Raw genomic sequence first — 16167 nt, 5'->3', positions numbered from 1 at the left:
GTTTTCTTTTAGCAGCAGAAGTAATCCAGAGTCATACTATACATTTTGATATGGAATCTTGCAAATAAATCTAACCAAGATTAATTTCAGAATATTCCCTTGGCATGATAATTCAATATATTCTATATTTAAGCCATTTCTATCCATAAAGTTCTTAGCAGAAAATAATGGCCAATTCATTCTGACTTTTTTTTTAAAAAAAAGACCCTTGCCAGTAACTGATAGACAATAGAAAGCTAAGGAGGAGAATTTTCAAACTAGTTGCAGACAGTAATTTTATTAATGCATCTTTGTAGTAATTTGGTTAGACTATCTTAACATTGAAATGATTTAATAATATTGAAGGGGGGAGCTTTGGAGGTGCCTAAATATAATGATTAAGGATCTGTATTTGTATTTTTGTCTTATAGAATAGCTGGAGAAGAATTTTGCATAAATGTTGTATTCCATTTATAAAATTAAATTTATAATGAATAAATATGAAATCTCATTGTATAAACATACTGTAAGATTATGGAAGAAACTCAAAAATAATGCCCATTTTATGCATACTTAAATTACACAACTAGAAAAGTAATGCTTATTAATATTTTAATGTATGAAGAAAACATCCAGACTGCTGTATATGAAGATACATCTGTCACATTAAAGTTGAGCCTCTATACTGACATACTGGAAAGATTTACCTTCTGCTATCCATTTCTGTTATGTAAACAATTGTACATTTATCTGCCATTCTAAAACAGGATCAAGTTTACATAATTTTGCTAAATTTCTGTGTATGCCCAAAAGCAGCTTACAGTACTAGAAACCAACCAGCCAAAAAACAGCCTCAATAAAAAGTTAAGTCCAAAATTAATAATAATCAAAGGTGAAAGAAAATGAAACTAAGAGAGGCTAAGATGAACCATATGGTGGAATGGGCAGTCATAATGTTCACAGAGAAGTGTCAGTATGTTCTGAAAAGCCTACACATTTCAGTCCAATACAACCGAAAAATAATTTGAAAGCTGAGGAGAACTGCTTTTGCCATCTGTAGTCTCCTACAAGCCAAAAATAAATCTTCAGGCTATCGAAGGTGATCTGGATTCAACCAAGCTGGTTCATATGCACACTGCTCATATGTGGTGCCCATGCTCCTGTCCAAACCTGGGGAGGAGAGTAGATGTTTTAAGCTATGCAGAGGTTTAATTGTGAAATAAACCAACCAACAAAGAAATAGAATTGTCATTAATTCCCACTTAACCTATGTAAATTATTACCTAAATTGTTACTCTTTAAAGTAAAATATAAACATATGGAATGTTCTTAGCTCTTTTGATCCATTTTGAAAATGATGTGCATGCTACTTGTATATCATTGTGTGAAATATTACTATTTTTATCTGCTAAAGCCATTTTCATTATCAATAAGAAATTAACATTTGGGTTAAACCTGCTACTTATAAAGGTCTCCAAAATCAAGAAATATCAAACATTAAGAGTAAAATGACAGGGTTTTTATACCCTCAGATTCTCTTCTCACCTAAATATCAATTCTTCTGTGATCTTTTTACCCACTTGTACAAAATGGCCTGATGAAACTGCATTATTAGCTCAAACTAAATTTCCTCAATTTTTAGATTGTTGGTATAATTATATAAATATTGTTTGGGCAATATATATGTCACATGCAAATGTCATCCAAAATCTGTCATTGGAATACTATTAACTATACAAATTAATTAATACTGAGACACATAAACAAAGAGAATAATAAAGCTTCTCTTTTGTCCAGTACTGAAGGGGGACATTTGTCCATAAATACTAATCTAAAATATCCTTTATACTTACAGTCTGGGGGCCATTAGTCTCTGCAGAATTTGAAACCATCTTTATCAATGAATTCCAAGTTGGGTCACCAGCATGAGGGCCATTGAAAATGGGCCCACCAGTACCATCTGCTATGGGTGCAACAGGAGGAATCATTGCATTCCCATACACTGAAAAGGGCATGCCCTGTCAAAAATAGAATAATGAATTATTTTATTCATGTCTTCCCAGAGCCAAAAAAGTTATTGTATTCCTGGTTTTAGAAATATGGATATTTCAAGAGTAGTTTGTATTATAAACTGTGTGCAATCTAATCATCTTAATTTATATTACATGTGCTAAAACATGAGAATTCCTAAGTTAATGTTTCCCAATTTTGCAATTGGGACAGAATACAAAAATTAAAAATAGATATATCCATATGTGAAAATATTTTATAAAATTACTTCTCGATACATGTAAGAAAGAGTTTAATATTAACAAAGTAATTGGTATATACTCATTTCCTAGCTATTTAGGATTTAAACAACGTTTAAACAGGAAAAACCATTTAAGTAACAAAAACATGGCCAATCATCTAAATGTTAGGTTACCCCAACTTTAGGGAAGTCCATGTATCCTGCAGGAATGTGCTGATGGAATGTACCAGGAGTTACAATTCCTGTGCTCTCTCTCTCCATTGCTTGATGTGAGAATACTCCTGGATCAGACATTGGCCTGTGAATCATATGGTTTCCCATTCCACTGTGACACCAATCTACTTTATCTATAAAGAAAGAAAAAGTATAACTATTAAGATATTTATCTTATCACTTGGTTTCTAATATAATCTATATTGTGATCTAAAAACTAAAGAAAAAGGAACTCTGCTCATTTAGCCTCAAATAATATGTCACAATGAGGCTTAAAAGTTAAGTTTTTAAATTAGGACATAATTGTGAGAGGAGACTACTTCGCTACCTTCTCCATCTCAGATATGACAACAACAACCAGGTTTCCTACACCTGACTCCATCCCTCTGGGTCCCTCAGCTGTGGTGATCCTAGAAAAAGAGGTGCGAGGTCTATTTCACAGACAAAAGTCTGGAAAAGCATCAGGCCCAGATAGGGTAACTCTTTGCTTGAAAGTCTGTGTTGATCAATTGGCCCCCATTTTCACCTGCATCAAAATTCCCATTCAATTAGCATTGGAGCTCCCCCCACCTTCTGCATGGTTATGTGTTCTCTCCATTACTCTTTTCTCTATATACCAATAACTGAATCTTGAAGGATCCCTCAGTTAAAATACTAAAGTGTGTCATCAAGACAATAATGAGTTTGCATATAGATGGGAGATAGAACAGTTGGCTCTATGGTGCAGCTGGAACAATCTGGAGCTGAACACTCTTAAAACTGTAGAGATAATAGGGGATTTTAGGAGAAGCTCTTCTATTTTATAACTTCTCACAATATTAGGTATTACAGTATCAATAGCGGAGATCTTCAAGTTTCTGGGTTCTATAATCTCCCAGGACTTGAAATGGACACCTAATATTAAACCATCATTAAGAAGGTGTAAATGTGTTTTTTGAGGAATCTACTTGCCTCGGAGTTCTGCTTTTGATGGATGCGTTACTCAGAACGCTGACAGAAGGTACAACAATTGGCTAGTGTATTTGTATGTACACTGAGAGCTTATGCACCAGAGACAAATTCCTTGTTTGCCCAATCACACTTGGGCAATAAAGAATTCTATTCTATTCTAATAAACCTGTAATGACATTAATTAGCTATTTAATATGGAGATACCAGAAAATTAACACTAGCATTTTTGGGAGAAGCTTCTATTTTAACATTTAAATTATTCATTTTTTACATTTTGTTTAAATAATACATTATTGGAAGATGAGTAGAAGACAATACATACCACCTTGATTTCCTCCTAGGCCTTCAAAAGACCATATACCACTGTGACCAACTGGAGCAGCTAAGTTACTCCCTATAACAGCAGGTGTAGATGTTCCTGTTTGCCTAATACGTGCAGAACGCTCTGTTCCAATTGGAACAGGAACCTTCCTGTCTTGAGACATATTGCTGGGCTTTTCTGACCCGATGGAAACAGCTGAAGGGGTTGGAGAGGGTGCTCTCACTCCAGCAGTCATTGGTTGAGCAGATGGTTCTAAAAGCAAATACATATGAAGAATGAATTTGCTGTGAATATTTCAAGACAACGACCTTTCTTCCCAATACTTATTTTTATCCCAGACTCATTAAATGAGTAACATGAATTAAACATTAAATAATAACAACTGCAAGCAGATAAATTCTGACACCAGAGACTTGATATAACTCTGAAGTAACAGCTTGTAATTTTAATAACATGCTATCTAGGGCAAATATACAGAGAATAATCATTGGAGACACTTCTGTCTTTTGCAAATGTACAATCATGATTCTAGAATTCAGCTTACTTGAATAAAATAACTAAAAATATTTCTTGGGTTGTTATTAAAACTTAGCTGCAGTTAAGTTTTAATAACAACCTATTATTAACAAGTTTTAATAACAACCTATTTAATAACAAGCTATTATCAATTAGCTTTATTCTACTCTTCTCTAAGATAAGAAATCTGCCAGGAACCTTAATATATTTGATTATCCTATTAAAGAATGCCCCAAAATCCTCACCGTTTGATGCAGAGGAACACGGAGGCAGTAAGTTGAGTGGGGAAAAATGCTGTCTATTAAAATTAGCAGCCGTTGGTGCTCCACCATGAGCAGTTCCTGATGCATATACTTGGCCACTTGCAAGATTTGAGGTAAAGTTACCCAAATGTGCAGAAGAAGGTGTAACAGAACCATAAGGTGAATCCAGACCAACAATACCTGTAAAATTATGTGCAAAACATCACTTTCCAGGAGGAACAATGGTGCATGAATGCTGGTATTGGCATAAAACACATTTTTTTATTTAGTAATGTTAGTAATAACTTATATATATATTTTGCTGTATGAATTTTTTTACTTTGAATTTTATATATACCAATAAATCAGTTTATCCACTTGTATCACGAAGATCACATGATCTTTCTACTTCCTATCAAAATATGCTAGTAGTCAACAAATGAATCAGATTTCACTTTCTAAAACCTCTAAGCAAATATATCTTTTCCTTGCAAACTGATGAATCATAGTACAGAACAGTGTTAATTTTAGTTGTTAAATTGGGGCTAGGAATGTTTTAAAAGTGAATATTTGCTGGTTTAGATAGAATTTAGCATTAGCAAAAACCTGAATTTTCTCAAATTTCCCAAAACATTATTATCGGAATGAATTTTATTATGTTTATGTTCTGGATGATGCCTGATCATATACTGTTGAATATTTAGTATTGTTAAGTTTGGGGTTTTTTTTTTTTTTTGTTGTTGTTTTTTGCTGCTACTGCTTCCAAACAAATTTACTTGCATTTTTTAAAACATCCATGCTATTTTTATTTGTTTTATTGTATACAAGAATATGTTAAGTCATACATCAAAAACAAAGTTTCTGCGCTATGGATGTTAACTCTTCAAATTAGTTTAGACAAGAAGCACAACAAGGAACATCAGCACTACGTTTATTATAAGGTTACATTACACAGAAATGTGGAAGGCTGACTAAAAGTATTACTCCCCTCTTCTCTAGGAAGGGTCATTTCTGAAACCTTTTCTACCCCCCCCCCCAATTTGTGAATGGTCTGCACAAGACCATTGTTTGCGATGTGACTTTTCCTCTATCTTCCAAGGTCATTCCTACATACCATAACAATAGAATAAGAAATTGTGGATGCAATTTATTTGTGTTGATTTCAACTTACTTCCTGGAAAATTGGATTTTTTTTTAGGGTTACCAATAATTTTGGCCATGCCTCTACTAACATCTCCCTGAAACATGTAATTCAATCATCAATGACATCATAATTAGAAGATATCAAACTACTGTGTTTTCCCCAAAATATGACTTACCCAGAAAGTAAGCCCTCCTGATGGACAATATGAGGCCTACCCAAGCAAAGGGGGTGGGGGTGGCCAGTCCAGGAGACAGCCCGTCCCTTTCCCGTCACCTCAGCCCCTTAACCACGCCCCACGGATCAGCTGATCCAGTGAGCACCAGGAGTCCCCATTTAAGGATGAAGCCTATTCCTGTAATGGAAAATGACTTCACTCAGCAGCCACATATGGATGTTAAACAGAACAGATGGCAATCCATCAACCAGGCGCTTCAGGCTTGACCTCTTCTCCTCTGACATGGAGAAAGGAGAACTGCAGCACCATGTCTATCATTTTCAACCCCCATGGTTTGAAAATGGTTTCTGGTTAACTTTCTGGTTGAGAAAGTTAAAAATGATGGTATCAAAGGCTGCTGAGAAATCAAGGTGAACCAGGATGTATGCACTACTCCCATACTGGCTCTGTGACAGTGAAGTCAATGCTATCCCTGTACAACACCTGACCTGAAACTAGTTTAAATGGATCCAGATCATCTATTTCCTCTGAAGTCATCTGAAGCTACTACCATTCTCAATCACTTTTCTTAAAAAGTCAGAGACTTTTAAGTGTAAATTGTCCAGAATAGCTGGGATCAGTAATGGCTTCTTGAGGTGAGGTACACTATTGCCCTTATATGGCAAATTGAACCATCTCCTCCCTCAAGGATGATTTCATCACCAATCAGGAAAGATATGGATCTAATAAACTGATAGCTAGATTAACAATCCCATGGACCTTGTGAACTTCCTTAATAGTCAGAGGATCAAACCATTTCCAGTTAATAAGACAGGACATTGAGCTTCAGTCAATCTAACTACACATGCTGAGTCCAAATCTAATTCAGTATATATCCAAGTGATTTTATTTATTGGGTGTCTAGTACATTCCTAGGTAGACTTGTAGATGTCCCCCCTCCTCCAATGGTCACTTTAAATCAAGTTACTAGCCGGTTATCTAGAGATGCAATATGAGTAGAAGAGTAATTATTTCTACCACTCTTATCATCATAATGTAATCTTTAATGTTAGCTGTCAAATGGAACACACTTCACCCTTTTTTTCCAATGGCTGTCTAGGCATCTGCTCTGTTAGTTTATTTCCCAGAACTCCTTGGGAAACCAGGCTCACCCAAGATCAATAAATAGGAAAAGCCACTAAAAATCAATCACATATAGGATCCCTGACAGATGAGCTAAGGTCTCAATCAACTGGCCCACCAAATCCCAGAAAAAATCTCAGGTTCTCTCTGAATCCATCAGGATCATTAGTTCCATGGGGTGGACTGATCTATTGGTTCAAACAAGTGAGATCAATCTATATTATCCCTAATGCTTTGTCGATATCACTAAAGTTTTTTTTTCAAATTGCCTGTATAGCTGTGAGATCTCACAATGTTTCAAACTGCATTTTTCATAAATCTGATTATAATTACTATGTCTTACTGTCTGATATGCGTTTAGCTAAAGAATTTTACAATATTATTCATGCATTTTGGCTGTTAAAAACAGCATGACTGTTAGGTGAAATCTTTCTGGGAAAATAAACATTCAAAAATATAACTTAGTGATCAATAATAATTAACTTTTTTAAAGATTAGCATATTATAATCCATCTAAGATGAGTGAACAGATAAAATCCTTTTGCAGTTACATTTATGTCACGTTCCCTTTTATAGCTAAACCTTTTATAAAGTGAGCTTGCTTAGTTGCATGCACAGCTAGAATATGATCCTATTATTCAGGAGATAGATAAGATTTTACACCAATCAGACTGCAGTTCTTAACACCCAAAAACAAAACACTAGAGAGTAAAATGCACATATGAAATGAGAAAGAGATAGATCTTCTATTTACCTGAGGGATTTGGAGCTGGTCTCTGCAGTGGGGGTCTAAACCCTGGGGCTTTGGAAGTATCTAATTGATGTAATGGATCTGAATTTGACAGAAATGAAGACTTTCCAGACAAAATAGATTCCGGCGTTGCCTGAGATGACAAGACAGAACCACCCCAGAATGCATGAGCTGAAGGGGGATTATTCTCAAATAGTGTGCTAAATGGTCCAAATGGTAAAGCAGCACTGAAATTGGTGGCCATGGATTTATTTGTGGGATGGACTGAATTTTGAGAAACACTCTGAGTAGTTAAAGTAGAAGGAATTTGCACTGAAGAAGGAACACTATGGGGTCTTTTTATGTGACTGATATTAAGGACTGGAACTGTAGAATTCTGAAGAGGAGCTGAATTCTTGTGCACAGGATTGGTTCCATGGGAAGATAGCCTGACAGAGGCATTTTCTATTTTAGTTGGTGCAGAAGACTGAATAGATCCTACTGATGCCTGAGGCAAAAGATAATTTGCTGGAGAATTTATTGAAGCATTAGCAGGAGTAACTATTGGGGCAGAAGAGCTCACTGCCGTTAAATTTGGAGGTACAACCATACGAGGATCTTGTATTGGAACCTGAGGCTGTAAAGATGATCTTGCTTCTTGAGAAAGAGGCCCAAGAGACTGTGGCTGACCCAGATGTTCTGAAGGAATGCCAACAGAATTACTATTTGACTGTCTGTTATTGGCCAAATTTACCGCTTCCACAACCGATGAACTGCCTACTTCCTGGTCAGAAGATAACACCCTTTTGCTTGGAGAATTTCTTGTACATTCTGAAGGACTATTCCTAGAAATCTTTGCTGACTGGGCCGGTGGGGAAGGGGAAGAAGTGGATGAACCTGGATATTGCTCTTTGGCTGTAGGAAAAGGATATATGGCATTTGTTGTTGTTGTGCTGTTGTTGCTTGCTGTGGTTGAAATTGTTGTGGTAGTGCTGGATGTTTTCACCACAGTGACAAATAGTTGCCTTCTCACTGAGGGAGAATTGGGACAGCCATTTGCAGAAGAAACAGGCACAGTAGACACCACCGAGCTTGTGGTAGCTGTTGAACTAGAAGTCAAGGAACCCACAGAATTCACTTGACAACCACTGCTGTTTTGATTGTTATGGCGAGGCACGGTGTGAGACTTAGATGAGTTAGTTGCTCTTGCAGGGCTCAGAGGTCTAACAGGGAAAGGACCCCAAGTGGATTGAGCTGGTGGGAAAGTTCCTCCGAAATGAGTCATGGGCAACCTGGGTGGGCGAATCTGTTGGAAAGTCTGAGCAGCAAGCAATGCATGTGCAAATTGGGGAGGAGGATAGGCTAATGGTAGAGAAACTGGAAATCCAGGCCTAACACTGTTCATGGGATTCTTCACTGCTTTATGGGTACATGCTGATGAAATTGCAGGCACAGAGACTGCTGTAGCAATCTGAGATGATGATGATGATACTGCTACAGTGGTGACTTTGTTCCCAGCTACAGAACTGTGAACTGTTGTAGTGGTGGCATGTGATGATGTTCCTGTTTTGGGATAGGCTGAAGAATTTTTCAAACGATTCTTTGGAATGAGCTCATCAATTTCTTTATCTGGATCTTTAATCAGAGCATTTATAAGATGTGTTGCTTGTCGTGTTGATTCTGTGCCTCCCCTATAACAAATGTATGAGGACAGTTTAAAAAAAAAATCAGATATTTAAAGAAGGGCAATTTAATTACTTTATGGCAACATTTATGCTATGATTCCCTGTAATAGTGAACTCAAATGTTTGAATGCTAACCAGACTTGAACCAAAAAAAATCAATTATAAATAAAATTATGCTCATATAAATTCTAGACACATTGAAGTACAATACAGAAAAAGGTTCTTAATCTCAGAAAAAACACAGGGAAAAATGAAAAGCTAGATTTAAGGAAAAATGTGGGAATGAAATGTGCTCCCTGGATCTCTCATATCTTACAGGAAAGCACAGATATTTATCAAACTAGAATTCTTAACAGGAGGTTTCCAATGAGAAGGTAAGAATATAGTGTAATATTTTTTGGCTAAAATCTGTCCATTAACAAGGGCCCACCTGAGGCTTTTAGCAACTAAGTACAGAAATAAGACCAAATAAATTATTAGAAATGAAATAAGTAGTGCCTTGGTTTACCTTATTGTTATGATTCTGTCTCCTGTTTTATCTTTCTGTTTATCAATATCTATGTGTGCTCCTGTAAATTCTCTAATAGCATTGATGTTACAACCACCTCTTCCAATTACTCTGGAAATAACAGTTGATGGAACAGAAACCTTCTTTGATCTAAAAACAAATGAACAAGAACAGTAATTTCAACAGTAAATTTAAAATACTATAAAGCAGGATTGTTTTGTTTCAAAAAATGTAGTCTGATATGAAGGCCATGGTATAAAATTACTGATATTTTAAGTCAAAGATGATTATTTAGAAAGTTGGAAAGGCATTTGTACACTACAGAATTTCTGATCAGCTCCTAAGTGCAAAGATATACCATGCTATTCCCTTAATACTGAGAATGTGTTTCATGAGAAATTACTTGAATAGTCACTCACTATTTCCTTACTGAGTCAGCAACATTGTGTTGAATGTCCCAAAGGTGCTTTTTCAAGAGGCAACTGGACTTTCTGGTTTTTCTTTGAAGATGTTTAACTTCTCATCCAAGAAGCTTCTTCAGCTCTGCCTGGATGGTGGGGGATTTATACTCCTTGCTGACAGCTGGTCCTTTGCATTATTTTAGAGATTCACCGAGGCCACCTGGAGGTTTATCTGTGTCATCAGGATCACCTGAATAGCTACAAGTATCTGCAAGGAATATCAAACCTTCCATTGCCCACCATCCAGTCAGAACTGAAGAAGCTTCTTGGATGAGAAGTGAAATGTCTTTAAAGAAAAACAAGAAAGTCTAGTTTCCCCCTTGGGATAACTATGCCTGAGAATCTCCATAGACATTGTGCTGAATGCAGAAAAGGAATAAAATATTAAAGGCATGATGTAAAAAAAAGCACAATGAAACAGAGCAAAAAATAATTTATTTAACCCTCTTTGCATTCAATTCATGTTTCTCCTAACATCCCATTATTTTCATAAAACAATGTCAACCAAATTGTGTTCTTATGTGAAATTAGTTTGCTGTTTTCAACAATCATTTTTTGCAATAGCTCACACATAACTCACCATTGCATCATCTACCAGCATTAGAATGTTACAAATTGTCTAGCCATTTCCCCAGTTTTCTTAAATATTCTACCAAGGTACATAAGTTCATCTACTTGCTCTGGTTTTTCACCATTTATGAATAGTGTGGAAATGTTTAGTCCAATTTCCAAGTCAAACAGTCCCTTTGGTCTTTGATATATTAATTTTCAATTCTATGCTCTTTATTATATCACATAACCTAGCATTCATCGCAAATAATTTAGGTCTTCAGCTAAGGTTAAGGTTAATAATGGCATATACAGCACACTGTTCAGTTTGGGGCATTTTACCAAATGCAGGGGTGAAATTCAGCAGGTTCTGGAGAACCATTAGCAGAAATTTGGGGTAGTTCGGAGAGCCGGCAAATACCACCTCTGGCTGGCCCCAGAGTGGGATGGGAATGGAGTTTTTGCAATATCTTTCACTCTGGAGTGGGGAGGGAATGGAGATTTTGCAGTATCATTTCCTTGCCACGCCCACCAAGCCACACCCACAGAACCGGTAGTAAAAAAAGTTGAATTTCATCACTGATCAAATGCCACAAATGTAACCAAAGGCCGATTTTGTTCTAGGCATTGTCAGGTTATTCTATGCAAGTTTGGCTCTTTCATTAAGAAACAACCTTGAAAGCCAATATACTGTTACCAGCATCTCGCCAACTAAGAGATATATGCAGAGTATGATGCATATTCAGGAAGTCTTTATTACATATTAGCTGATAACCTAACATTGCCCAGGTATTTATTTATCCTAATCCTGTATTAGACAGAAAAAGAATGAATTATATCTATAGTGTCAAATCAAAGTAATTTTATTTATAGGATGCAGGCACCTCCCCCGACAACTTGCCCTCTTTGCTTGAAGCTAGGGCCTAGGGTGTTGTTGTTTCTTTAAGAACCAAATCCTCTTACCAGAGGGAGCCCCCTTGTGGAGTACTGTGAAGCTGTTACCATGACAATTCCACTCTGCCTTACAGTAGATGCCATTTTAACAGCCTGTATCTTAACAGAACTTGAATCCAAAATGCACACTATTATTGTCAAAAATACTGTGATTTGACACTATAGATATAATACATTCCTTTTCATTTCAGTGGCCCAGGAGTTTCAATGTTATGCTGAACACCACCCCCCAAAGGCACACACACACCCCCGAGAGGTGTTAGGGGTTTCTTACCCCCACAGTATTTTTTTCCCCAGAGAGTAAGTCATCTATGTACCAAATTTGGTTGAAATTGCTCAAGGCATTCCAGAGTTATGCTGGAACGAACGAACGAACGAATGAACACACACACACACACACACACACACACACACACACACACAAACAAAATCTATATGACATTTTTCATCATTAAAAGAATACATAAGTGTTAGTAAACTTCAAATTAAATTAAGTTATTAGATTTTTTTTTAGGTATGAAAGTAATCTAGTCTGACAAGAGTCATTACAGAAAATGAATTTGCATTTTGTCTCAGACTGTGAATATATTTTACAGCAATTCTTATGAGAAACTGTTAAACTTAGTATAAGGAATTCATTTACTGTAATATTTCCTAATTTAGCTAGTAGAATTAAGCAATGTTAAAATACATTTTGTAAAGTGGACAGGAAGAAAAATAGAAATTTGCTGTAATACAAAATTTAGCTTGCCTTCTTACAACTTCTTTCCACCCTTCTTCTCTCTTTTGACCACGTTTAGGACTAGCTAAGCTGATTTTTCCATTGGGAGAAGAGAGAGGTGATGGACAAGACTTTGTGCAAGTAGATAAGGAATTAGCAGATACTTCACCAATAACCTCTGATAACCTTTCAAGTAAAATGGGAGAAAGACATAGAAGAAAGAGAAAGAGAGAAAATATCTGTGTTAATCTCTATGATATAAATATTAAAGACAAATAATAAAAGAGAATAAAATATCCTACTGATATCCAGATGTGTTCTCTAATTATGTTGGGATCCAAACCCTTTAAATCTATGACATATTAAAATGACTGATTTTCAGTTTCAAAGCACATGTTTATTTAAAACAATTAAAAAAGATACTCAATCAAATATTTCTATACCTATAGAAAAATGGATATTACAGCTATGGTAAAGCAGCAAACAAAATATAAACAAGTTTTAATTTTTCTGTTTAAAGCTTCCTATAAATTGAAATATGCCTTGCACTCAAGAGTCAAAACAAATCCAATAATTTCCATTTAATGAGATGCACAATTTATATACCATTCCTCTCACAAGCAAAATCAATGGGAAAAGCAGCAGGAAGTCGGAAGTCACTATTCCTCCCACTGCTTATTTGTCCATCTATGGTTATATCTATTTAGGTAAGCAAATACTTATTATAAAAGTTCAATGGCCACTATAATTATTTTTCTAGTTATGACATATTCTCTTATTAGATGATCATGGGATGTTGAGAGTAAAATATATGTAGTCTAAATAACATTTATTCTCATCACATCACACTACACTACTTTTCTCTCAAAGATAGTCCAACAGGTCACCTTGTCTACTCTACCTTTAGACTGAAGATATTGTTTGTTAGAAAATATGCTCCTTCAAGGTTCCTCTCAGAAATCCTGAAATGGATACATACATGAAATAAAAGCTAGAATCCAAACACTGCTTTAACCTACTTGTAACATTTATCAGAATAATTTTTGTTTCTATGTGGGCAAAGGGAAGCCCGTGGGGCTATTCTAGAATAGAACAATGAGCACTTTGTAATGTTTTTTATATCCTTAATTATGTCTCTTCTACATTAACTAATCATCCGTTCCAGGAAGATGGGTTCACACATTGTCTCATTAATCAGTTTTAATTATAACTATCTCTCCTTTGTTAATGTACACACTAAGACTGGGTCTTTGTGAACTGTTTCAACCTCTCTTGCAAATTTCCGAATAGTTTGTTTGATATCTCACTGAAGGTTAAAATGTCATCTGGCCCTTCTTTGCCAAGTTGAAAACCATTTCTTCTTTCCAGGATTCAGAGAATGCACTTAGACTATCCCTAAATAGTTTATTTGGTAGAATGGCAGCAGAACAATTTTAATAAACACTGCACATTATCTATCAATAAAGGAACTAAAGAGAAAGAAAATACAAGCCAATAAAAAATTCAGAGAGCTTAGAGCATAATTAAGATTTATCAATTGTTTTGGCAATAAGACCCACAGAGCCTTACTTGAGTGGAGATTTGCTAGACATTTGTTTTCGCTCTTCTTTTGGGAATGTAACAAGCACTGCTGGCTGCTTCTTGCTGTTCTGATCATTGCTGACTGCTGTGGATGAATTGCTATCACTTTTGTGGCTGTTATTACTATTGCTGCTTTCATCACTACAGCTGGAAATCCTCATGTTGTCACTGTCACCGCTTTCACTTGTACTGCTGCTTTTCGATTCACCATTTATTTTCTCTGATTGAGAGTAGGAGAGTGGAAGCTGATCATCAAACATTATCTGAACTGTATCTTGGTTCATTTTATTTTTCCTGCTTTTTCTCTTAGAATTGCTTGTAGTAACATTATTATTCCTTTTCCCATGGGAACTTGCCAAAGTTGTCCATGTTGCAGATATACCTATAGTGGTTGTTGTGGTAGCACTGGGGGGTTCTGTTGGGACTCCTGGCTCTTCTAATTGAGAAACAAAAGAACATGATTAAAGCCCAAGCATTCCTGAAGTATTTATCATAATACTGGTCCACATATTTCTATGCAAATTATGTATGATCTTAGATCCTATTAGAGTATCTTGTTTCCTAATACATATTTATTAATAAATAAGTTGATGTGTGAACATATAAACGTAAGTTCCACTTCTAAAAGCTGAGGATGAACACAAACCTAATTTACAAATTACAGAGGAAACAATTGAATTTAGAGTATTAATGAACAAACTTCCTTTACTATACAAAAAGTCCTATTTAACAAACAAAATCTCTTTAAAAAATGCATGAGAATTTTAAAGATGCACTCAATTTATCAAGTTGGTTTTTAGATTGTATTAATGTTAATCTCAAGAACAATTCCAAAAAGTAATTTTCTTCATCAGTTCTTAGCAAAAATCACTTTAATATTTTCAATTATGAAAAATAGAAATGTGTATAACAGATTTATGATTTATAAACACAAATTTAAAAGGCACAGGGTAAGAATATATATTTTGATCAGATTTCTATAAATTCATAGTATGGAGTTTGCTTTAATTCAATAGCTTTATTAATTAATAATTGATTTAATTTAATGAGGATCATAGGATTTAATTTAAAATAAGCAATTTGTTACTTAACTAATCTTAAGAGTAGATGTCCAATATTTTGAAAAGAATAAAGGGCTTTAAATCAAAAGGCATGGTAACTCTAATGTTACAGTTACCACCTTCTTCCTTTATACAGATCACTAAATCCTCTTCATCCTCTAAAGCTTTTAAGTCTCAAAATGCCTATAAGCCCTGTAGCCTATGAAGACTCCTGCAGATGGATATTGATAAATCTCATGAGATTCTTCATAAAGCTTGCAATATTTTGGGATGGAAAAGTAAAAGAAACCCTGTGGAATCTGAAGTTTTGCTGGCTGTTTCAAACTAACTTTATGTGGCATCCATACCAGGCAACCCCAACAATAATCATGAGCAGTGCTGTAATATATACCTTCAGCTTTTAGTTTTTTTTCCTTTTCTTGAGCAGCTTGTAATTCACAATTTTCTTTGTTTTTTGCCTCAATTTCTTCTAGCTTTCTCCTCTGCTCCTCTTTTTTCTTTCTTCTTTTTTCTTTTCTTTTCTCTCTTTTAGCAGCTAGTGCCAATCGTCTACTTTCTTCCCTTAACTACAAATTAGATTAGAAAGGTGTTCAAAAGAACTGTCAAAAAAGAGAACTTTTTTGAACAGATAATATTGGTTCAGAGCTTGCAACAGAGATAATAAGAAACATACACACGTATACCCATTTCAATAGCTTTCAATTATTATTCAATATAGATTAACTATGTAGTACCTAATATTCAAATTAGGTGTGTGTAAGCTGAGAAAGATAGATAAGCTGAAAAAGTAGGGAAGGAGAAAGTGTGGATCTTCCTTGCCACATAGCTTCACAATAAACATAGCATAAGAGCAGCCACACATGTTGGTCAGTAGGGCGCCCGCCACGACTGAGAAGTGTCCCGGGAGCAGCAGGGACAACAGGCAGGGCGGGTGGAGGGTAGGGAGCAATAAGATCTTGGCCGACAGGCACCGCAAGGGCAGCAGCCAGAACTGAGGTCAGA

At 35.6% G+C, this 16167-nt stretch overlaps 1 protein-coding gene across 2 annotated transcripts in view; it reads right to left on the bottom strand.

Annotated features, from left to right (window-relative positions):
* Nucleotides 1–258: 258 nt before the first annotated feature.
* The window catches only part of ANKRD17 (ankyrin repeat domain 17), a 121882-nt gene continuing 105973 nt past the window's right edge, over nt 259–16167 (bottom strand). For both annotated transcript variants that reach the window (XM_087713327.1, XM_087713328.1), the window contains 10 exons: nt 15557–15731; nt 14093–14540; nt 12554–12709; nt 9839–9988; nt 7670–9336; nt 4478–4675; nt 3717–3968; nt 2405–2577; nt 1833–1997; nt 259–1149 (listed from right to left, as the gene is read on the bottom strand). In XM_087713327.1, coding sequence (XP_087569453.1) covers nt 1090–1149; nt 1833–1997; nt 2405–2577; nt 3717–3968; nt 4478–4675; nt 7670–9336; nt 9839–9988; nt 12554–12709; nt 14093–14540; nt 15557–15731 — 3444 coding nt within the window. In that variant the 3' untranslated portion in view covers nt 259–1089. The remainder of the gene's footprint in view (nt 1150–1832; nt 1998–2404; nt 2578–3716; nt 3969–4477; nt 4676–7669; nt 9337–9838; nt 9989–12553; nt 12710–14092; nt 14541–15556; nt 15732–16167) is intronic.

Source organism: Thamnophis sirtalis, unplaced genomic scaffold (assembly GCF_051295495.1).
Source record: "Thamnophis sirtalis isolate CommonGarterSnake01/CBP01778 unplaced genomic scaffold, rThaSir2_p1.2 scaffold_4, whole genome shotgun sequence".
NCBI classification, from domain to species: Eukaryota; Metazoa; Chordata; class Lepidosauria; order Squamata; family Natricidae; genus Thamnophis; species Thamnophis sirtalis.
The sequence above is the reverse complement of the archived record's forward strand: the minus strand, read 5'-3'. Positions and strand labels throughout refer to the sequence as shown.